This window comes from Sorex araneus, chromosome 3, assembly GCF_027595985.1.
Source record: "Sorex araneus isolate mSorAra2 chromosome 3, mSorAra2.pri, whole genome shotgun sequence".
NCBI lineage: Eukaryota > Metazoa > Chordata > Mammalia > Eulipotyphla > Soricidae > Sorex > Sorex araneus.
In genome coordinates, this window is record NC_073304.1 from 212,327,026 (window position 1) to 212,351,246 (window position 24,221).

Sequence of the window (24,221 nt, forward strand, 5' to 3'; positions counted from 1 at the left end):
ATTTAGGTAACATTTCTCCATTCTACTTAAGATCCTCTTGCCTGCATATCTAAGCTTGAAACTGGCATTTTTTTTCTCCTTGGGAGCACCATGACATCTTGCCTGGAGCACTCTGTGTTCTTTGATTTTTAGACACAGAAATTCACTCTAATTGATTTAAGGATTAAACTAGTTTATTTCTGTATTATACCAAGTAATCTAGAGAAGCAATGGTTAAAAGGTGGCCAGGGACAGCTAGTTGGAGGTCAAAGACCTCTGGCTTAGTTTTTAAGTATTTGTTGAGAAATGAACTTGAGTTTCATACACAGAACACTAGACAAAGGACACCCATGTGAGCAAGCCGGGTTCCGAAAGGATGCAGCACGATCGACCATAGCCACACAGTGACCAGGCTCATTGAAGTTTCTCGAGAGTTCAGGATGCCTCTCTGTCTAACGTTTAAAGAAGGCCTTCGTTTTGGTCTGAATCTCCCTGATGATTAGTGATGAAGAGCATTTTTCATGTGCCTTTTGGCCATTCGTATCTTTTCCTTGGGAAAGTTTCTGTTCATTTCTTCATCCCATTTTCTGATGGGGTTGGATGTTTTCTTCTTGTAGAGTTCACCTAGTGAAAAATACCACCTCATACCACAGAGACTGGCACACATCCAAAAGAACAAAAGCAACTGCTGTTGGTGTGGATGTGGGGAGAAAGGGACCCTTCTACACTGCTGGTGGGAATGCCTACTGGTTCAGCCCTTTTGGAAAACAATATGGACGCTTCTCAAAAAATTAGAAATTGAGCTCCCATTTGACTCAGCAATACCACTGCTGGGAATATATCCCGGAGAAGCAAAAAAGTATAGTTCAAAATGACATCTGCACTTACATGTTCATCTCAGCACTGTTTACAATAGCCAGAATCTGGAAAAAAACCCGAGTGCCCAAGAACATATGACTGATGAAAGAAACTTTGGTACATCTATACAATGGAATATTATGCAGCTGTTAGAAAAGATGAAGTCATGAACTTTGCATATAAGTGAATCAACATGGAAAGTATCATGCTAAGTGAAATGAGTCAGAAAGAGAGAGACAGACATAGATTGCACTTATCTGTGGAACATAAGATAACAGAGTAGGAGACTAACACCCAAGAATAGTAGAAATAAGTTCCAGGAGGTTGGCTCCATGGCTTGGAAGCCGGCCTCACATACTGGGGGAAAAGGCAGCTCAGATAGAGAAGGGAACACCAAGTAAAATGTGGTTGGAGAACCCACGCGGGAAGGGAGATACATGCTGAAAGTAGACTATAGACTGAACACAATGGCCACTCAATACCCCTACTGCAAACCACAACACCCAAAAGGAGAGAGAGAAACACAAAAAAATACCCTGCCACAGAGGTGTGGTTGGGTGGGGGTGATGAGATTGGGGGTGGGAGGGATACTGGGATCATTGGTGGTGGAGAATGGGCACTGGTGGATGAATGGGTTCTCGAACATTGATGAGGAAAACACAAGCACGAAAATGTGGAAATCTGTAACTGTACCCTCACGGTGATTCACTAATTAAAAAATAAATAAATTTTAAAAAATAAAGAAGGAAAGAAGGCCTTTGATTCTGTTGAGACTGAAGCAGTCATGGAAGCCTTAGCCAAACAGGGCATTCAAACTCTACATCAGGATCCTCCGCGATCTGTACATCAGAATCCTCCTAGAGCTGAGATTCACCACCAGGATCTCACCATTCTACAAAAAAGTAATCATCAATGTAAAGAGAGGAGTTTGGCAGGGCGATACCATTTCACCGAAACTCTTCAGTGCCACTCTCAAGAATGTCATGCGATGACTAAAATGGGAAGAAATGGGAGTGAAGATGGTAGGCAACTACACCAACTCCACTTTGCTGATGACATCATTCTAATAACACTAAACATTAGCCAAGCAGCACAAATGCTGGCCAACTGCTACCGAGAATGTGGAAAGGTTGGACTGCAGCTGAATCTCACCAAAACATGTTTATGAAAAATGAACTAGTCCCTGATGTTCCATTTGCTCTCAATGGAACTAACATCTCCGAATGCAGCAGCTATGTGTACCTGGGTCAAGAACTCAACATGAGGAATGACTTGGTGCCAGAACTGCGCAGGAGGAAGAGAGCAGCGTGGAATGCCTTCAAGAGTTGTCAGAAGAAGTGGTTAAGAGGACAAAGAACCTCTGACTCTGGACATATCTTTTCAACTCCACCATTCTTCCTGCAATAACATACACCTCAGAGACCTGGGCCTACGAAAACAGGACGAGAACACTATTCAGGTATCCCAAAGAGGAATCGAAAGAGCTATGCTTGGAATATCGCATTTCACCCAAGTGAGAGGAGGAATCCGGAGTTCCGACCTCCGTCAACGATCAAGAATCAGGGACGCTATCTCATTTGAAAGACGTCAAAAATCAGATGGGCTGGACATGTAATGTGATTTAGAGACGACCGCTGGACTAGAGCTGTTACCAACTGGATTCCACAGGACGTCAAAAGTCTGCATGGCTGCCCACCTACGAGATGGTCAGACTTCTTTGTCAAAACACTGAAAGAAAATGTTAAGGCTCTTCGTATTCCTGGAGTGAGCAGATACCATTGTGCTACAGTAGCACGCGGCAGGGACGAATGGAGATGTTGCTGGTGCCCGCGTGAGCAAATCAAAGATCAACAGGATGACAAGTGATACAAGTGTTGAGAAATGATTTATTTTCAGTCATCTTTCATTCGATAGCACAGCAGTTGGGCGTTTGCCTTTAATGCGGCCGACCCGAGTTCGATTCCTTTGCCCCTCTCAGAGAGCCCGGCAAGCTACCAAGAGTATCTCACCGGCTCAGCAGAGCCTGGCAAGCTACCCGTGCGTACGGGATCTGCCAAAAACAGTAACAATAAGTCTCTCAATGAGAGATGTTACTGGTGCCCGCTCGAACAAATTGATGAGCAACGGGATGACGGGGGAAATCTTTCATTCATAGTACTAATCCTAATTCATATTCCTCAGAGACTGAATCAGGTCTAGTCTGGGAGAACAGAGACACACCCAAGAACAGGGACTAGGACTGGAATTTCCATATGACCATATGAACTGAGGAAGGGGCAGATCTCCAAAGGAAAGGAAGGGTGCTATTATCAGGAGGAGAAACAGATGCTTAAGAAAAAACAAATACTAACAAAAATCACTTGCTGCACTCTGTCTTTGTTCTAGTCTAAGCCCAGAAGTCAAGGAAGTTGGCTTTTGATTTTCAATTTAAGTGCAAACTAGGGAACCATCTCCAACTAGAGGTACAGAACTGAACTTTATTCTTGGATGAATGTCTATTACACGTGTCTTCAAGTACTCCCTTCCTCCTGAATCTTTGATGGGTTCAATCAATGCAAGATTCTTATCTTCCTTCACCTGCCCCAACAGACATCTCTTCCTTTGATGTAGTCCCCGTCAAGTCAAAAAGTGGCCAAATACAGAGTTTCCTCTTGCTGACTGTGCCTAATGTCCAGATGTTATTCTAGTCCCTCAGTCAAAGGCAACAATAATAGTGTTCAGACCATTCAGTGAGCTTGAGTGTTCCCGATTACTCAAGAACACTAAAATAGGAAAACACTTCAGTGAAAAGTCTTCTTGGACAAGTGAAGTCTTCCTGTTTACAAGTACATCAACCCGTCATCTGGTTTATTATTAAATCCCTGTTCTGAGCCCATGGCTACAGCTTCCCTGCAGTGACAAGAAAGTAGATTCTGCATTGCCCCAATGTAGAAAAACAGAACATCACAGCACAGAGTCCCTGCTGCAGTGTGCCCCACCCCAACAAGCCCACTCACTTTCCTTTTGCCTTCACGGAAATGGGAAGGTTTTGTTTGGGGCAAACCCAATAAAGGACAAGCTATCCCACTAATCTGAGAGGCAGTAGCAAGTTCTGTGCATTGATACCTTGCAAATATACAAAATGTGAGAAATTCCAATTTTGCTAGTAATTTGCAGTTTGTCTAGCTGAGAGGCGTTCCAAGCCTGCATACAAACTATGTTGGGAAATAGAAGAATGCACTCAGTACAGGTCTGCCTTGATTTATGTTGTATCTGTTTTCCTAAAAATTGTTCTCTAGATCAATACCTGTCAATGGTTCCTATTAACTTACGGCATTATTCCAGTGCTGCTTTACCTAAATGTATTTTATTATTAAAGTCTTCTAATGCTTTAGCTTTGTGCCTCTACTTCACTCCAATCTCTCTGCCAGAGGGAAAGCATTTTATGAGAAAAAAACATGCTATGAGTTTTCAAGTGCCATTTCTCCTCATCCCCCTGGGAGTCCTATCAAGTTATATTTTCCCCTTTCCTTTAAAGATTGAACAGTTGAAGTCCAAAGCCACTCACTTAATAAAACACTACATGAGAACCGCGACCCATGTCTTCAGCAGAGACTGAAACCCATGTAACAAATTATTGTTTGAGTTTTTTTTTCCCCAATAGATGTTTGTGAAACATTTGAAAAGGACTTGGAAAATACCCCATCTCTAGTTGTTGCTGGACATTATATGTTCACCATTCATTTAGCACACAGTTATCAATGATTCATTAATAGATTTGAAACAAATACGAGTGCCTGGAGCCTGGATTAGGCACATACATTTTATAATGCACTTGTTCATCACTAGTAATGTTTGTCACTGTCCCTACCTAAAATGACCCTGAGATTATACCAAATGATCTTCAGTTGAAACAGATTAAAACAGAAGTTCATTAGGCCAATAGAGCAGACATCCCTTTACCCATATTCCTCCTGATAGCCACAGATTTCAACCCACAGTGACTGTGACTGTCTCATCGCACCTGACAATTTCCCCCTTCCTGGAGGAACTGCCTCCTGCTTTTGTCTTCAACACTTATCTTGTGTCCTGCTGAGACCCCAACACTTACATGCTCTTCCCCTCTTCCCACAGCCATGCACACAGGGCAGGTGTACAATGGGCTGACTTCTTCACCTTAGGTGGGAATCATGCTGTCAACATTTATCAACACCAGGCCTTCCCTAAGTGCGTAGGCTGAAGTTTCTCCAACATCCCTTAGATATTTGCTTCTGTTCTATTCCACTTTTTTTTTCCAGGTTCATAATTTATTGTACAAATGATCACAATGAGTCCTTAGCTTCTTCAGATATCAGAACTGGACAGACGAGGTACAGTTTAAAATCCATTTTATGTTGCCTTCACAGCTAGGGTTTTCTTAGGCTTCAACTTGAAGTACAAAACCAACAGAGTGATTCCTTCGTATGTGGCCAGCACACAATTCATTCTACCTGTCAGAGTGCAAGAGTTGAAGTCTTTTTTAATACCAAGGGACTGGAGTTGGGCATCAGCTTCTGGACCTGCCATGACTGCAATCTGGGCAGAAGTTCCAGAGCCCTCAGTCGGTGTCCTTCAATGTCTACCGACACCCCGAGGTCTGACCGGAACCTATTCTGCTTTCTTTCTATTCTGCCTTTTACCCTCCTCTTACCGAGGAATCAATCAATAAGTCAATAAATTACTTGAATTTGACTTCCTACCTTAGGCTTTTTCTAAGGAAACCCCATCAGAGATGTCAAAAGCAAAAACTCGTGACTCCTATGAGAAGATGTAGTATTTTTCCAAAGGATTGCTTTAGAGCTAAGTTATTGGGAAATTGGCAATGTGTATGACTTTATTTTGTAGCAGTAGAGTTTTATAACGTATAGTTCTTTGACTAGAACTTACATACTCTTTTCCACTCATTTAGGTTGTGCTTTTTAAGTAAACAAAAATCAGCAAGATCGATTGGCATATGCATGGTTCTATTCATATCGCAGATAAGGAAACCGTGGGGGCTCATAATATGCAGGACTGTTTCAAAACCACATATACATTGCCAATTTCCCAATAATTTATCTCTAAAGCAGCCCTTTGTAAGAATATCACATCTGCTCCTAGGAGTCACGAGCTTTTGCTTTTGAGTAATGCTGCTAAAGTAAGTGTGAGCTGCATTGAAAATTAATGTACTGCCCAATCATTTCCACTGAGCCTTTGGTGAGGTTGATGTTGAGCTTGTTGGATAATTATCTGGCTTTTTTTTAATCCAAGCGTCCTTTTATACATTGCGATCTCTCTTTTCGAGTTTAGCTTCAAGTTTACTGAACCGTTTAATTAACTTAAGTGTTTAAACTTCTAGAGGTGTTGATTGATTCTAATCAGTATTTTCTGCTACTCTAATTGAAGACTTCCTCTCTTGGACTGTTGTCAGTGAAGCAAAAAATAAAAAATAAAGCAAAATGTTGTTTAGTCTTTGGCATAATCGAACACAGATTTGGTTTGGCCCATAATTGCTTGAACTCCAGGAGAACAGAGTGGAGCCAATTTCAGTTTCCTTTGAAGTTGGAGAATCATCCCCATGCAGAGACTCTGTGGGAGACACAGGGGGTAGAGGGGGGAGGGGCCGCTGGGGCCAGGATCAGGGTCAGGATGGGATTCACAACCTCTCACACAGGTGCCAAACTTGAAGCCACACCACTTTCGGGTTTGACAGTTTGCACTCTTCATGGACACTCGGTGAAGGGGGCTCTGTTGGGAGTGGGGGTGAGTGAGGGACGCATTGTTTACAGGGCTAAATACTACCCAGAGAAAGGGATGTTCTCTTTAAGAGCTCTTCTCTCAAAACACAAATATCATTACAGCCTCCCATCTCTAGCCCTAGGACTCTAGGCAAATGCAAAGTTTCACCCCTAGGATTAGAGCTGCCTTTTGAGGTCTTTGTGCAAGTGGGAAGGATGGGAGCTGGGCTTCTAGACTCCAGGTGTTCTCATGCATGGGAGCTATGTTTATCTGCCCTTTGAGTTCCTCCTGAGAGAGAAGGATGGCGAGGGGAGGGAGAGAACTTGTCAGAACAGCTCTGGAGAACTCCTCTGAACCTTCCCTTCAGGCATCTGTGATGTGAGCCAAAGGCACCCCCCCAAATTAAGACCCCCCAAGACCACTCCCCATGTGTGGGTCTTGAAGACCAACTTTTCTGAAAAAATCAAAAAGATTTTCTGGCAAGCGCCCCTGTGTCTTTCCTGAGACAGTTCTGTTTTAGTTGACTTCTGTGCGGCACAAAATAATGTATTATGGATATTGCATTTTTCTGCTAAGAAAATGTCGGCTGCTAAACTAGATCAAACCGCCCTGCAGTTCTTCAGTGCTGACTCATTTTAATTATTGAACTTCTCTCCCTGGAAAGTACGCTCTGTGCTGTTTGCTGAGAAACTGGCAGTTTTAACACAATTTGGAAAGTTTTCATAGATTGATCACCCCAGGAAAACAGGCAGCTGATCACCAGAGAAATTCTGCAGTTAAGATTAGTTTGCTATTTGATGACACTGAAGAAGTGAAGATGCATGGTGTTTCCTTTGTGTTCTGCCCTACCTCCCGAGCAAGACCATTTCCTCCTCTGCATGTAGCCAAGACTCCTGTTTTCCCGAATACTTCAGGTTAGTTCTAAAGCTATGGCAGGCACAACGGACTCACCTCCTCCAATTCATTCCTTTGCCTCCCTCTGCTTGAGTCACTTCCTAACATACCCATCTTCTTTCTGCTTTGAAAACACTGAAAGATTTCCCCTACTTCGAGTCCTTGGCAGGTTCAAATCTGGCTTATAAGATTTTATCTTAGTCTAGTCTAGCTACCTGGTGTGCAGTCCTGATTACATACTGCAATCACTTTAAGAGTCATCTGCCTCCGTCGTTTGGGTTAGGACCTCTAGGAATGGGACCACCCATTAGTATTTTATAAAAATTTCCCTGTGAACCGTAGGTATTTATCCAGTTTAGTCTTCCCCATTGTTTGGGTTTCAATTCCAACATCACCTCTCAAAGAAGCCTGAATGCTAAACCCCAGACCTCTGCATCACTCCCTGATTTTATTATCTTACTCCTATTCATCACTATCTGAAGTTCTAGATAAATAAATAAGTGAATGAGCACAGGGCATGTGGGGTAATCCTTCAAACTATCTTTCTTTTTAATTTTTTATTAGTGAGTCACTGTGAGGTATAGTCATAAACTTATGAACTTTCGTGTTTGCATTTCAGTCATACAGTGATCATTTACCCATTCCTCCACTAGTGCCCATTCTCCTCCACAAATGTTCCCAGTATCCCTCCCACCACCCCCACCCCATCCCCCACCACCCAACCCTGCCTCTATGGTAGGGCATTCCCTTTTGTTCTCTCTCCTGTTGGATGTTGTAGTTTTCAATAGAAGTATTGAGTGGCCTTCATGTTCGGTCTATGGTCTACTTTCAGCTTGCATCTATCAACCCTAATGGGTCTTCCCAAAATCCTCTACTTGGTGTTCCCTTCTCTGTCTCAGCTGCCTTTTCCTCCAGCATGTGAGGCCAGTTTCCAAGCTGTGGGGCAGACCTCCAGGTCCTTATCTTTACTATTCTTGGGTGTTAGTTTCCCACTCTGCAACTCTATATTCCACAGATGAGTGCAATCTTTCTGTATCTATCTCACTCTTTCTGACTCATTTCACTTAACATAATACTTTCCATGTTGATTCACTTATATGCAAAGTTCATGACTTCATTTTTTCTAACAGCTGCATAGTATTCCATTGTGTCAATGAACCAAAGTTTCTTTAACCAATCATCTGTTTTTGGGCACTCCAGTTCTTTCCAGATTTTGGCTATTGTAAACAATGCTGCAATAAACATACAAATGCAGATGTCATTTCTACTACACCTTTTTGCCTCTAAGGGATATAGTCCTAGGAGTGGTATTGCTGGGTCAAATGGGAGCTCAATTTCTAACTTTTTGAGAATCGTCTATATTGTTTTCCAAAAGGGCTGAACCAGTTGGCATTCCCACCAGCAGTGAAGAAGAGTCCCTTTCTCCCCACATCCACGCCAACACTGGTTGCTTTTGTTCTTTTGGATGTGGGCCAGTCTCTGTGGTGTGAAGTGCTATCTCATGGTTGTTTTAATCTGCATTAATGACTAGTGATGTAGAGCATTTTCTCATGTGTCTTTTAGCTATTTGGATTTCTTCTTTGAGAAAATTTCTGTTCATTTCCACTCCCCATTTTCTGATGGGGTTGGTTGTTTTCTTCTTGTAGAGTTCAACCAGTGCCTTATATATCCTTGATATCAACCCCTTATCAGATGGTTATTGGGTGAATATCCTTTCCCATTCTGTAGACTGTCTTTGTATTTTGGTCACTGTATCTATTGAGGTGCAGAAGCTTCTTAGTTTAAGATAGTCCCATTTGTTTATCTCTGTTTTCACTTGCTTGGCCAGTGGTGTGTCATCTTTGAAAATACCTTTAGCTTCAATGTCGTGGAGGGTTTTGCCAACCTTGTCTTCCATGTACCTGATGGATTCTGGTCTGATGTTGAGATCTTTAATCCACTTTGACCTGACTTTTGTACATGGTGCTAAGTAGAGATCTGAACCCATTCTTTTTGCATGTAGCAGTCCAGTTTTGCCAACACAATTTGTTAAAGAGATTTTCCTTGCTCCAATTCACATTTCTTGCTCCCTTATCAAAGATTAGATGATCATATGTTTGAGGGTGTGTGTCAGGAAATTAAACCCTGTTCCATTGGTTTGAGGCTCTGCCTTTGTTCCAGTACCATGCTGTTTTAATTATTACTGCTTTGTAGTAGAGATTGAGGTTGGGGGGTGGTGATTCCTCCCACATTCTTTTCCCCAAGAGTTGCTTTAGCTATTCATGGGGGGTTATTGTTCCATATGAATTGCAGGAGTGTTTGCTCTATTTCTTTGAAGAATATCATGGGTATCAAACTCTCTTGATGGCTCCTTATTGACTTTATCTATGAATTCATCCCCTCATTATATATCCACTCATTCACTTATTTACTTATCTAGTACCTACAGGTACCTGTTGACATAGAAGTCAAAGAAGATGAACAGAATCCTTCTCTATCAGTTTGAATTAGAGTGGGGGAGATAGGCAAAACAAACCAATAAACAAAAAGAGAAAGTAGAACTTTAAATAGTGATGAATAGGAATCCAAATTCTATCCACAGCACAGAATGGTCCTCCAAGCATTGTCCAGTGTGACCTTGATGAGCTCTGGCATGAACGGGACTGAACAGCATCACATCATCCAGCCCAAGCTTTGAACCATCTGGCTTGATTGGCCAAGTATCACTGAGAATGGCTCCTAGGCTTTCTTTGCTTGGGAATGCCCCTCCCCAATAAAAAGGAGTGAGTGGGAGCCAAAGCGATAGTACTGTGGGTAGGACGCTTACCTTGCATACAGCTGATCTGGGTTGGATCCCCATCACCTCATTTGATTCTCTGAGCCTGCCAGACGTGATCTTTGAGCACAGAGACAGAAGTTAAGTTCTAAGCACAGCTGGGTGTAGCCCCAAAACAAAAATGAAAACAACAATTGCTTAATTTACAAAAGTAGTGACTAGAAACCAAGGATATAGTTCAGATGGCTGGATCTCACGCTTGCATACAGGAAGCCCGGTTGGGTTGCCAGCACTACATGCCTTCCCACTTACATGTCCCCCACTTGGCATCATGCTGGGAGTAACCCCCAAACACCATCTGATGTGGCAAATCAAAATAACAACAAAAAAATACAACAAAGTGACTGAATGAGCTTCCGTTCTTAGAATTTAACTTACTACTTTTGATAGACTATTTCACTTCATTAAGAGAGTCCTCTAACAATACATTCAATGAAAATATACGTGCAACCTCTATTGTCCTCATTTTCTGCTCTGAAACCTTCACATGAAGACACAGAAAATTTCTATGGAAAGCAACAAATTGGTATATAAGCACACCATGAGTCCATATTTTTGCTTGAAACTCTCGATGTTTAAGAGAGTTTCTGTGTGTATGTTACAATGTATGACTGACAGATCCTCAAGTTAAGGGTTCACCATCCTGTAACTGCTTTCCCACCACACAGCCAAGCCCTGTGACAAGGACTCTTCTGTGTCCCTCGCTGCCCACTTTCCCTTCAACTGGACTCCCCAAAGGAATGGAATGCACTTTATCCATAGACTATAATAGAATAACCACAGAAGTCACTTCAGATTACTAAAGCTGCAAAGAATTATTACATCTTTGGGAGCCTTCCCTACTTTTACTGCTATATTCTGTGATCCCCATGCCCAGAGATAAGTGTCTCCACTCTTTCCTAGGTTGATAATCTCCTCCAAATGTTTCTGTAGTATCTTGACCTAGCTACTTCCTTGACCACGAATCTCCCAATGTCCATCCTTTGGCCAATGTATGTCCCACCATGAGTAAGCTAGACTTTCATCCTGTAACCCCACCACTACTACACTACTACCACTTACTCTTTCTTCCTGGATGCCTTGATTTTTCCTGGAAAAGCTAAATCCTTCTTGTCAAATATATATATGTATATATATATTTGTATATATATATATAGTGCCCCAAATCTGTTGGTCCTTCCATCTTCTAGAAGAAAATCCATTTTTTCTGCTTAAGACTAGGAACAGTAAAAATACATGAACATAAATAGGTAAAGTACATAGAAGTATTTCATGTATATAGGTAAGATAGAAGTATTTAAAGTAAGTAAAGGACATAGAAGTATTTCATGTATATAGGTAAGATAAACATGGTGTAAGATAAACATGGGTAAGAACAGATACCCTATATAAACCCATGTTCACATCCATGTGGTTCTGCTTCCAGGAAGTATTTCTGGTAACCTAAGAGAGCACCATCAACTTCAGGATGTAAAAGGCCAAATGTTAAAATCCTACTGGAACCTGACTCTCCACTATTGTAAAAATAGGCTCAAGTAGGGCTGGAGCAATAGCACAGCGGGTAGGGAATTTGCCTTGCAAACAGCAAACCCGGGTTCAATTCCCAGCATCCCATATGGTCCCTTGAGCACTGCCAGGGATAATTCCTGAGTGCAGAGCCAGAAGTAACTCCTGTGCATCGCTGGGTGTGACTCAAAAAGAAAATAAAAGGCTCAAGTAGCCAAAGCTTGGTCAAACCAGGTGCCAGTGGCATCTAAGACCCAGGATGAACTCTGCATCCCAGAGAAGTGAGAAACTTGACTACAGGGAAACCCCTTGGACAGAAACAGCTGGGGGAACCCAACTGCTACCCACCATATAATCCAGGACAGATCCTGAGTGTGCAATGGAACCAAAGAAAGCTCCTTTATACTGGGACGTGGTGGAGAAGATGGACATTAGACAGCTGTGTGAAACATGTGGCCCACACAGCGGGCACAGGTGCTGCAGAGCAAATATAGGAGGTGGCTTGTAGGCAGCAGGGCTGTTCTGGAGTGGAGATTACAGAGCTAAATCAGGTGGTCAGAAAGACCAAACTGAGGATGTGACAGGTGATCAGAGCCCTGAAGGATTTGCGGGGGAGGGTCAGCCTGGCATGATCAAGTAGAGAATGTGCCCAGTATATGGGGCAGAGAGAGCGAGGAGTCGGAAGATCCTATATGAAGGACACTGAATAGACTCAGCCAGGCTGGCCAGAGCAATCATGAAGGTCAGGCGGGGCAGGATCTAGATCTGGATTTTGGTCTAAAGGTGATGAGGTTCCTCTGAGGTTTTTAAGCAGAGAAGAGGCATGATTCCTTTGAAATTCTGACAAGCTTGTGCTGCACCAGAAGTTACGGAGGGAAAAAGCAGAATCAGGAAGACCATATTAGGAGACAACAGCAATTATCTGGTTGAGAGCTGCTGCAGCTCAGACTAGGTAGGTGACTGGAGGTGCAGCTGGATCCTGGATTGGTTTTGAAAACAGAGCCAGATTCGAATGGCTGATGGACTCTGGATGCTGAGGGGGACTCAAGGTGTGCGGCCAGGGAGGGAAAGATCTCCCACAGGAGTACAGTTTTTTTTTCTTTTTGGGTCACACCAAGCAATGCTCAGGGGTTACTCCTGGTTGTACACTCAGGAATTACTCCTGACTATGCTTGGGGGACCATACGGGATGCTGGGAATTGAATCCAGTTCGGCCACGTGCAAAGCAAATGCCCTACCCAGTGGACTATTGCTCCGACCCCCCAGGAGCACACTTCTGGCAAAGAGACTCCCTTTAGCATCCCAGCGCAGACGAGATGGACTGTAAGTAAGCTCCAAAAGACATCCAGGGAAGGAATTGGTCTCATTGGTAAGGTTCCATTCACAGGGTCTCAAACATGCCAAAGCCTGGGCCAAGCACAAGTCTACATAACTCCATTTCCTCTTCCAACAGCTCTGTGATAGATATAATGTCCTGGAGAGGAGGAAACAAAAGCTTACCACAGAGTGGCTTGCCCAGCAATGATACCAGGACTCCAGCAGGGACTCTCTGACCTCCAGACCCATGCTCTTCCCAGCACCAATGCTCACAATCATGTACATGCAAAGTATTTTGCAACCGAGCTCAAAAATTGAATTGTGTATTGTTCTTTTCCTCAGTGGGATTTTTTAACTCTGGCTCAGTTTTCTGGATGGAGAACACTCTTAACTTTAGCCAGTGATGGAAGATTCTGGTTGAGTTCTGGCTTCTTTATGCAGCCTTTTCTATGTGTCTCCCAAAATTTCTTTTTTTTTAATTACTAGATCCTTTGGTAGATTCATTTTTATTTTATTTATTTATTTTTGCTTTTTGAGCCGCACCCGGCAATGCACTCCTGGCTCATGCACTCAGGAATCACTCCTGGCGGTTCTTGGGGGACCATATGGGATGCTGGGAATAGAACCCGGGTCGGCCGAGTGCAAGGCAAACGCCCTACCCGCTGCGCTATCACTCCAGCCCCGTCTCCCCAAACTTCTACCAGCAACTCAGCAACAGTGTCATAGCCCATGAATCTCCACTGACATGGTTTCCATTTGGTTTCAGAGGAGTTGTCTCCCTAGAGGCAGTTTTCATTCTGGGTGCAGTTGAGAGAGCTTGCCTTCAGCAGGAAAATATGGATTGTTCTTCCATTCTCAGGTGTGGTGAAACAATAAAGCTAGCATTTCCTGGCCTTGTTTCCAGGCGTGCAAGGGGAATTCATATCTGTCCATCTGTGGTACTAATCCTGTTCTCTCGATTGTTCAGGAAAATTCATGTGTGAGCCCCATGTGAGCCAGGCACATTTTAGAGTCTGCAGGGGTGAACAAACAAGGCATACTACCTGCACGTGCAGTTGGTAGGCTGGCAGGAGACTGTCTAAGTTGACCATTTCTGAAGATTTGGGGCAGAGGTAGGGTTGTGCTCTTAAGGAAAGGAACCTGTTTCTGTGTGTACATAAGAAAGCCAGGCCTTGTCTAAGAGGTGAAAGAATGTGTTCCTGAAAACATTATGAGTGAGCTGCTTCCTAGGATGGCTAACTCTCCCTGGGTGGGTAATGGAGGGGATACATGGTCGAGGGAAGTCTAGTGATGAACGAGAAAGAGTGTAAGAGTGTAGGGTCAAAACTTGATGTAAAATGAAGTGTAGTACTAAGAAAGGCCACAAACCTTCCTTTAAAATGTTGGTCTTGGGGCCAAGAGTGATAGTACAAGTGGGTAGGGCACTTGCCTTGCACATAGCCAACCTGGGTCGAGTCCCCAACATCCCATCCGGTTCCCTGAGCCTACCAGGGGTGATCTCTGAGTGCCAAGACAAGAATAATCCCTGAGTACTTGTGGGTGTAATCCCCACCTCCCTGCCCCCCCCCCAAAAAAGTTGATCTTTAGAGTGCTAGTACAGTGGGTAAGTGGTAAGTCCTTTTATGTGGCCAACCTGGGTTCAATCCCTGGAATCCCATATGTTCCCCCAAGCACTGCCAGTAGTGATTCCTGAGTGCAGAGTCAGGAATAACACCTGAGCATTGGTGGGTGTGACCCCCCAAAAATTAACAAATAAAATTTAAGAAAAAAAGGAATGTTGATCTTTAGCCTAAAAGGGATAGGACTTTGCAACTAGATTGACATTTGAAAAAGCAAAACACTAGACATTTTTACTTAGAAAGGCTCATTCTGGGACTGGAGAGATAGTACAGCAGGATAGATGCTTGCCTTGCATGTGACCAATCTGGATTCAATCCCAAACACCCTGTATTGTCCCCAGAGCACCACCACGTTCTTAGTGCAGAACCAGGAGTAAGTCCTGAGTATAGCCCAGTGTGACCCAAAACCCAAAATCAACCTCCCCTGTCAATATACATACATATATATATCTGTATATATATATATACATATATATATCTTTCCATATATATATCTGTATATATATACAGATATATATATGGAAAGATCATTCTGCTTACGTTGTAGGACATAGAGGTGCAAGATAAAGGTTACTAATTCTGTACCCACATGGCGGACTTATTTTATTAAATATGTCTGAGTATAAGCATGTTGGATCTTGAGATTTTTAGAGTGCATTCCTCTAGTTTAGCTATTATTTTATGGATGAGCAAATTGGCCTAAAGGAAAGTGACTTGTCCAATACCACGTAGCTGCTAAATTACTGAATCAACACTCAAACACAGTCTTCTTAAAACCTTGTGCATGTAGGATTTCTCTTTCAAGCCCATATTCTATCTTGAACACATAGCTCACAGACATTCTCTTTCAACCCATGTTTTCTCTTGGATACGTATCTTGCTGGCTTGCTCTTACAAACCTATGTTTTCTCTTTAACATGGATTTCTCTCCTCTGCTTTTTCCACTCTGGAGAAGCCCACATTCTTCTTGAACACATATTCCTCTCTCTCCCCTCACACATTTCTAAATAAATTTCTTTCAATAAAAAAACTATCTTGCTTCACTATTTCACTTCCTCCTGGAAAAAAAAGGAGGACAAAGGTGGGTCAAAATACCGTGTGCTTCTTAACTGTAGAGATTAAACTCTTTCAAAATATTGTGTTATGTGTAGTATAGTATCTACAGTGTTTGAGGAAAATAAGTACTCTAACTTTTGATTGAATGAACAAGAAAAGTGGGTAGATGTATACATGATGAATGGATGGGCGTATTGATGGGTGAACAGATGGACCTATGAAATTATGGAAGGAAGGAAGGAGGAAAGAAGGAAGGAAGGAAAAAAGGAAGGAAGGAAGGAAGGAAGGAAGGAAGGAAGGAAGGAAGGAAGGAAGGAAGGAAGGAAGGAAGGAAGGAAGGAAGGAAGGAAGGAAGGAAGGAAGGAAGGAAGAAGAATGGATGGATGGATGGATGGATGGATGGATGGATGGGTAGATGAATGGATAGATGGATGATGGAAGAAAATATAAAAGGAAAGATGGAGGGATGTATTTGAAAGTGTGTTCCTTTTTTCTATATTCCAGAGTTCTATGGCAACATTTCGAAAGATGAATCCTTTCTTCCCTTAGTGAGAGCCACACATTGTGACTTTCCTTCCCCAAAGGCATGTTGTCCAGTCATGGCAGCCATTCTCAAGCCACAGCATCAGTGTGACCATCCCCCACCCCCCTCCTCCAGGACATCCTTCCTCACCCAAAACTTCCCAGATAGCCTGGGTCCCTGGAAGAAGCTGGCAAGCTCAGTGTGGTTGTTTGGGATGGCAGGCAGCCCGGGATCAGCTGGGTCACTGCCCTGCCTCCTCATTCCTCCTGGAAAGCTGCCTCGCTGGCTAACTATCCAAACTGAATTTTAAAAACTTTAATTAGGTTTCCGTGAAGATTTATCTCTTTTAATGGCAGAAAGCCCGGATTCCTAAGTGTTTCTTCAGGAGCTTACTCTGTGCCACCCCTCTATCCCTCTTCATCTCCTACCCCATTAAAGTCGGAATCCAAATAAAATGCTGGAGAAACATCATCCTGAATGACAAGAAGCAGGGATAGGTGCTTGAAAGTGGCTCCGAACTTTTAGCCAGATTACACCTATGACCGATAACTCATTTCTTTAATCCTCACCACCAAAGTAGGGAATGAGGCCTGATCTGAATTGTACAGACCAGGTTAAGTGAGAGCACAGGGTTGAAGTGACTCAGAACTCAGATTCAGATCTAGTAGGGACATACCTGCCTTCTTTCCAGGATGATGATATTCCAGGTGGACTGAGTTTCTATATTTATAGTTTGGTCATTGTAACAAATTAGCCAGGAAAAGCTATTTATTCTAGCTGCCATTTATTGGTCACTATATACAGGGCCTGTTAATGAAGTTTTCTTGCAGGCCAATGGCATTGTCCTCTTTGCCCTCAGAAAACCAGACTAGAGACCCCCTATCAACCCTTTTTGTCCTCATGCAGCCATAAGAAAAACCACTTATTCTCCCCAAGCCGCCATCTTCAGCTCTGCCAAATGGGCATAGTAATTGAAATACCACAAATTCCCAGAAGGATTCAGAGGATGCCCCCCAAAATTGGATAATTTAAGGAAAGTGTATTCTACGACCAAATCTCAAAGATATGGTGGGAGGGAGGTGGCTCAATAACACATTAATTGGGGTGGGGGGAAGTTTACTACTTGGAGAACCAGAGGGACAAAGGCAGGGAGAAGTTTCTAGAACCTGGAATGAGAGCGATTCCCTTTGGAGACATAGCCAGTCCAAACAACATCTCAGGCATGAACCCAAAGCCTATGAACCGTAATCTCCCTGAATCCCTGATCCCAGGCTGACACTATGGGAGCCCCAGAGAGAGCCCCAAGTCCCAGAGCTAGTCTGGGGGTGCACATCACCGATCTCCCCAGTAGTGGGGAGAAGGGGAGCACATGATACCAGCTCTGCCTGCGTCCAGGTGACCTTATGAAAATGAAATGAGTTGGGGGCGGGGGGAGGTATGTACATAGCAGAGAGTGCCACATAAGATTTTTTAAAAGGTACTTACTAACCTGGATGAATAAACTCACTGTCACCAACCCTTAGAAACTACTTACCATGCCACCAGGATGAGGAGACAAGGTTGAATCGAATCATTTTTCTCCTGTTAAAACTGAATGTGGAAGAAGTAGCTTTCCAGGTGGCCGTCAATGGGGTTTGAAACTTGAGCATCCTGTGATTGAGTCAGCATCTGCCATCAACCAGCTGGGCCATCACAGTGCCCTCATGTGCAATGCAGGCATCAAGCCCATTTTGTATAATGGCCACCTTTGGAGGAAGAGGGGTTGAGGACTAAGGAAGGTGGAAAGAGAAACTCAGAATGTACTGTGTGTAGTAGATGCCCAGTGAATCGATTCTGGGGACCAAAGCCATAGTACATTGAGAGGTGCTGCCTTACATCTGGCTGACCTAGGTTTGATCCTTGGCTCCCCATATGGTGCCCCAAGCATCGTTAGGAGTGATCCCTGAATGCAGAACCAGGAGTAAACCTGAAGCACCACTGGGTATGTCCCTCCCCCCAAAAAAACATCAATTCTGGAGTAAGAGAATGAATGAATGGTTTCCAGGATCCCTTTGGCTTCCAGAGGTTAAGAGTCTGATGCTCTAGAGTGGAGACAGGCTCTGTCTGACCAGGCATTTGTGACATCTGGGTGAGATCCCAAATTGTACATGAGACCTAATGCAGTATGGGTGCTAGGAAGTGAACATAGACTACAGAAAGAGGGGTTCGAGGTGGAGATAATACAGCTAAGAACTGTCTAAAGCCACTTTTGGAGGCCACAGCAATCTCTGAGTAAATAAAATTTGAGTGTAAGCTGGAAACTTTTATTGAAATTCCAATGTGTCAAAACAGGGCTCTTCTGGAAATACCATAGAAAAGGCTTTGTAGTTATTTTCTTGGCCAGTTCCCAAAAATGGGGTGAATGTGGGTGGGGAATTGAGAATTCACTATTATGTTTATTTGGGCTATAACAAAGGTCCAAGCCTCCAGAGCATTGTAAGAAGAAATAGACGTTAGAAGGGAGCACGTACTAAACAAGAGATAGCAGAAACATTTAGAAATAGAAATTTTAAGATGGAAACACATAGTAAACAAGAAGTAGCAGAGAAGTTAAAATATAGACTCATGGGTTGCTTGTATCTCCCAAAAAGATATGTTTAAGTCCTAATATCGAATTTCTATGAATGTGACCTTATTTGTGGAGTTTTGCCAGTGCAATCAGTCAAGTTAAGATGGTCATTAATCCAGTGATTGGTGACCTTACAAGAAGAGACAAACTTGAAGACAGACACAGAAGCCGACTCTGTGAAGAGAAAGACAAAAATTAGACTCTCACAAGCCAAGGAAAGCCAGGGTTTCCTGACAGCTCCCTGCAGCTAGGAGAGAGACCTGATACAGTCTTCTACAAAGCCACCAGAAAGAAGCAAGTCGGCTAACACCTTGGTTTTGGATTTCCAGCCTCCAGACTTGATCGTCGAATTTCTCGAGTGATCTCAGTAACGTCTCCATTCGTCCTAGCCCTGAGAAGCCTCTCCTTACTCATCCTTCCCAATGATGCTGCATTGGAGGCGCTTTCAGGGTCAAGGGAATGAGACCCAGCATTGCTAATGGTTTTGGCATATGAATACACCATGGGGAGTTTGCGAGACTCTCCCATGTGGGCAGGAAACTCTTGGTAGCCCGCTGGTTCTCCCAGAGGGAGAAGTAGGTTATAAGAGGTTGCATCCAGGAGTTTGGTTTTATAGTCTCTGGATATTGACCATTGGTGGGATTACACGGCGCCGGGGGCAGTCCCTGGGTGTGACTGCCTAGCTACTGGAAAATGGGAAATCTGGGTGGAATAGGCCCAGTCCCATTCCGAGCAGGCTTAGAGGTCTCAGCCCCGGGTCCCACACACCTGAGTTCCTCTGCTGGTACCTTAATGCATGAGGCTCTTCCAAATGTGTGGAGAGGGGCCTTGAGCATGGCTGTGGCTAAGGCTCCAGAGATCTTCCACCTCAGGAGCTCTGCTCAGGGCAGGGAGGGAAGCTGGAGCCCATCCCCTCCGAGGAGCCCCAGGGACGACAGCCAGGCACACGGGCCAGAGACTCTCTGCTGTGAGAGAATAAACACGTAATTTTTAAATAAGCTACAACTTTACAGTGGCAGTCTAGGAAATAGATACAACCTAGGATTTGAAGATGGTGAGCACATCAGGAAAACAGATTCAGCTAGGAGGGGACCCTGAGACCCTGGTGGATAGAAGCAAATATTCTGGTAGAAGGTGCGGTGTTGGAATGTTGTGTTCATGAAACCCTATCACGAAGTGTACCATAAATCATGATGCTTCAAAAAAACATAAAATATACTTTTAGGGGCTGGAGCAATAGCACAGCGGGTAGGGTGTTTGCCTTGCACACGGCCAACCTGGGTTCGATTCCCAGCATCCCTTATGGTCCCCTGAGCATCACCAGGAGTAATTCCTGAGTGTACAGACAGGAGTAACCGCTGTGCATTGCCAAAAAGCAAAAAAAAAAAATGTACTTTTAAAAGAAAAGCAAGGCAGAGCAGCAAGAGAGGAGGAAAGGCATGTTTGGGCAGGCCATGCAGGTGTGAAGAAATTAGGACAGCATCCCTGGGGGAAGTAAGATGTGGAAGGCAGGGAAGGCATGAGCCAAGCAGAGCTAGGGAAAAACATGAGAGCAAGAAGCTGCAGGTGCCATAGGGACACCCCGAGTGTCACAATTCAGGGAACACCAAGGAATTCAGTGTGCCAGGGGTAGGAACAAGGAGAAATTTGGGAAGGAGGGTGAGGGGTGAGACTAGCAGGCACCTACCAGAGGCAAAGCCAGAATATCCACTCCCACTCAGCATGGAATAGGGTAGCTTTTGTTGAGGGCAAGGACATGGGGGGCAGTGCAGGATTTAGGATTCTCACTCTGGCTGAGGGCAGAGTGATGCAGCCAGGGCCAGAACCGAGAGCTCTGTTAGCACGTCCCTGCACAGCCAAGCTCTGAGTCTGCCCTTTCCAGTCCCACAGCCCCTCTTCCAAGGACATGTGCCTACAGAGGGGCAGAGTTGGATGCCCCACTGGATCCTCTCTGCAGCCTCCAAGGCCTCCACGCAAAGGCCCAGGTACAAACTTATTCTGATCACTCGCCAAACAGCAGGAACATGTACTCCACACCTCCCTGGCTCTCCCTGGCCTCCGTGCTCATGCCTGCCTCATAGAACATTGCAGGAACTGGGTGAAGGGAATAGCTGCAGAAGCATTTTTTTAAGCCTAAAGCAGGAAATAAATGCAAGTGATTGCAAATAATGCTAATAACAGTCACCCCTCTCTTTCCCCTGCTACCAGCAGCCTCTCAATGCCACCAACACAATATCTTCATGAGGAGAGGGCGCCCCACGTGGGGATGACAGCCGTGTGTGCATCTGCCAGAGAGACATTTTCATTTGCTCCATTTCTTTGTAACAGGATCAGCCATGCCCCGTTAGCACGGGCCATCTGTTGGGAGGGCCGAGACTTGTTTTGCAGACCTGCCCCTTCCAAGAGAGCAGCAGGCTACCAGCCTACAGCAGCGCAAATCTCTGGATTCTTCTAGGATGCTGGTTCCCATTTAATTTGTAAGAGAGACAGGTTTTGTTTCTGATGCTCTGGAGGGAAGTCTCAGAAAGGACAGGACACTGAGGGCCCCTCCTGGCATGAATCTGGAGGTGAGACAGGTGCCCTCAGATGCCTTTGGGTAAAGAAAAAAGGGAGGAAACTCGGACAAGGCTCTTGCAGCCAAGACCCGGGAGAGTGGTGGACCTTTCAGTGCAGGGTCTGGTCCTCAGTAAAAGCTGAAAGAGATCCTTCTGTCCGGTGACCTTGAGAGGCGTGTGCACAAGCTGTTTCACTTTAGGGTCCCCATGAGCCATTGCAGCAGAGGGCAGAGGAGGGGAACCCTCTCTTCGATTTTGGAGAAAACTCAACGACAGCAGTTGGAGCAGATGGCAGAGCAGCCGGAGCCCTCAGAGGTGCTGGTGGGGGGTAAGGAGGAGGCAGCGCTGGGCCTGGTGGGCTGGGAGGGAAGAAACCAGCCTTGCGGGGGGTGGGGTGGGGGTGGGGAGGCCCCTCCATCCACGTCTGATGCCACTGCCATTCTGGAGCGGAGAACATTGGGCCCAGGGTCCATGTGGGGTCTGGGAAATGCCAGAGGGAGATTGAGAGTGGCCTGGCCTCTCTGCAGGGCTGGAGAGTGGTAAAATCGAGGTCTAAGAATCGTGTCCTAGCCCAGGATGAGGGAAACTGGGGATCCAAGTGACCACCTCAGAGATACTTTTCCCTGAATGCTCAAGGCACCCAGCCATCTCCATGAGTGGTGATTTGCTCATCGTGTTTACTCATTCAGAGGAAGAGTCACGGTCCTCCTCTGTGCAGGCACACAGATCCTGGCCCTCATGTGGCTTCCACCCCAACACTAGAAGAGAGGCAGATATTAAGTCATCACTTATGCTTTTCTGCATCTAAGAAGATGTTGATCACTTTGGAAAGAAGAAAATGTAAAGCAAGAGGTCTAGGGAGGAGCAGACAGAACTCATCAGGATTACAAGGGCAGTGCTCATAAAGGAAGGGATGTGGAAACCAGGACTTCAAGAGGAGAACTATTGGGTGTCCAGAGTAAGAGACATTGGTGGTGGTGGAGAAAGCTTTGAAGCAAAGGGAAGAGCTAATACCATGGTCCTGAGGGGAGCTCTTTCCTGATGCATTGAGGATGGCCAAAGGCAGGGCCCCTGCAGAGGAAAGGACAGTGGAGCAGTCTCTCTCTCTCTCTCTCTCTCTCTCTCTCTCTCTCTCTCTCTCTCTCTCCACACACACACACATGCATTTAATCTGCATGCTAAAGCTGAAATCCATATTACTACCTCTCCTTTCCACCTCAGAAGAAAGTTGAAGCAATGTGATGGCATAAATCTAGCACCCAGGTCCAGCTCTAACGTGATGCTTTTTTCTTTATATCACAATGTCACCTCTTAGGAGGCCCCTGTGGGGTATAGAATCAGTTATAAAATCTGCATAGATGTACAATCATGCTCGTGTGGCTTACTGAACTCTTCTCCATGTCCAAAACACAGACACAGACACACAGACACACACTCTTTGATCAAATTCAGAGAGTCGTGTTTTATTTTCAAGCAGTCCAGTTGGTGGCCTCCTTTTTTTTTTTTCAGTCGTGTAAGGAAATAACTCAAAGCAATCTGAAAATAAGGGCTTGCTCTCTGCATGGGGGTGAGAGATGGGTGGAGTGGAGGGTGTGGAGGGTGCACAGGGAAAGTGGGGACAGCTCCAAGCAGAGAGGCCATCAGCCTGTAGAGTGGAAGCATTCACTGACAAACAGCAGATCATTTCAAATGAAAAGTTGCTCAATACAAAGCTACAATTTAATTTCTCTTCTTACAACCCTGTTGCCTCACATCTAGTTAACCTCATTTTTACTTCAAACTTCATTTCACTTACAGTAGGAGCAAGTGCAAATGAATCACACACCTTTCTCCTTTACTGTGACATGATAAATGGTATGTTCATTCATTCATTCCAAGATTATTGAGAATGCTCTGAGGGACTAAATGGAAAATAGGTTTTAAAGTTAGAGCTTCCTGGACTGAATCCTGGTTATTCTTGCCACCCTTGGGACCTTATGTGAAGTTAATTACCTTTCATAGACTAAGGTTTCTCATTTGTATATGAGGATTCTTTTAAATCTCTGATTTGTAAATTTCCCATGTAACGATGTTATAGGGCAGATAATAAATTATTTTTTTGCCTTAATTCCATATCTCTATATTCCAAAACCTGTACTAGGGAGGCCAGCTTAAGTGTGTCAGGATTCCCTTCCATATTCTCCTCACCCTTGAAGGGAAGTGATAGTGATAGGTAAATAAACAAGAAAATAATAGGTGAGTGATAGGTAATCCATGGATATTGGATTGTTCACAATTATCTTTTTTAAGTAGAAGGTGACATTTCTTTTTGTTTGTTTTTTGTTTGTTTGGTTGGTTTTTTTGCTCTTTGGGTCACACCCAGCAATGCTCAGAGGTTACTCCTACCTCATGCACTCAGGAGTTACTCCTGGCGGTGCTTGGTGGATTATATGTGGACCATGTGGACCATATGGGATGTTGGGAATCAAATCCGGTTGGGCCGCATGCAAGGCAAATGCCCTACCCACTGTGCTATTGCTCCAGCCCCAGAAGGTGACATTTCTGAGGTGATCTAAATATTAAGACTTACCAAACCTCTATTACAACCACTGTATTGGCCGGGAATCGAACCCGAGCCTCCTGCGTTGCAGGCAAGAATTCTACCAGTGAACCACCACTGGGCTGGAGCGATAGTGCAGCAGATAGGGCATTCACCTTGCACGTGGCCGACCCGGGTTCGATTCCTCTGCCCCTCCTGGAGAACCCGGCAAGCTAC

The 24,221-nt window shown here is 44.4% G+C and overlaps 2 protein-coding genes across 2 annotated transcripts in view; one reads left to right on the forward strand and one right to left on the reverse strand.

The window, feature by feature from the left end:
* CA10 (carbonic anhydrase 10) overlaps positions 1 to 24,221 on the forward strand; it is a 578,576-nt gene that overhangs the window by 482,138 nt on the left and 72,217 nt on the right. The gene's annotated exons all lie outside the window — the stretch shown is intronic.
* LOC129403601 (ATP synthase membrane subunit K, mitochondrial-like) lies at positions 5,117 to 5,382 on the reverse strand. Its single transcript, XM_055132900.1, has one exon. It carries the CDS (start codon positions 5,380 to 5,382, stop codon positions 5,206 to 5,208), a length of 177 nt encoding a protein of 58 aa, XP_054988875.1. The 3' UTR covers positions 5,117 to 5,205.

Bases quoted from the DNA above. Each gene is read 5' to 3' on its own strand.
- LOC129403601 (XM_055132900.1), bottom strand. From the start codon at position 5,382: ATGGCAGGTCCAGAAGCTGATGCCCAACTCCAGTCCCTTGGTATTAAA.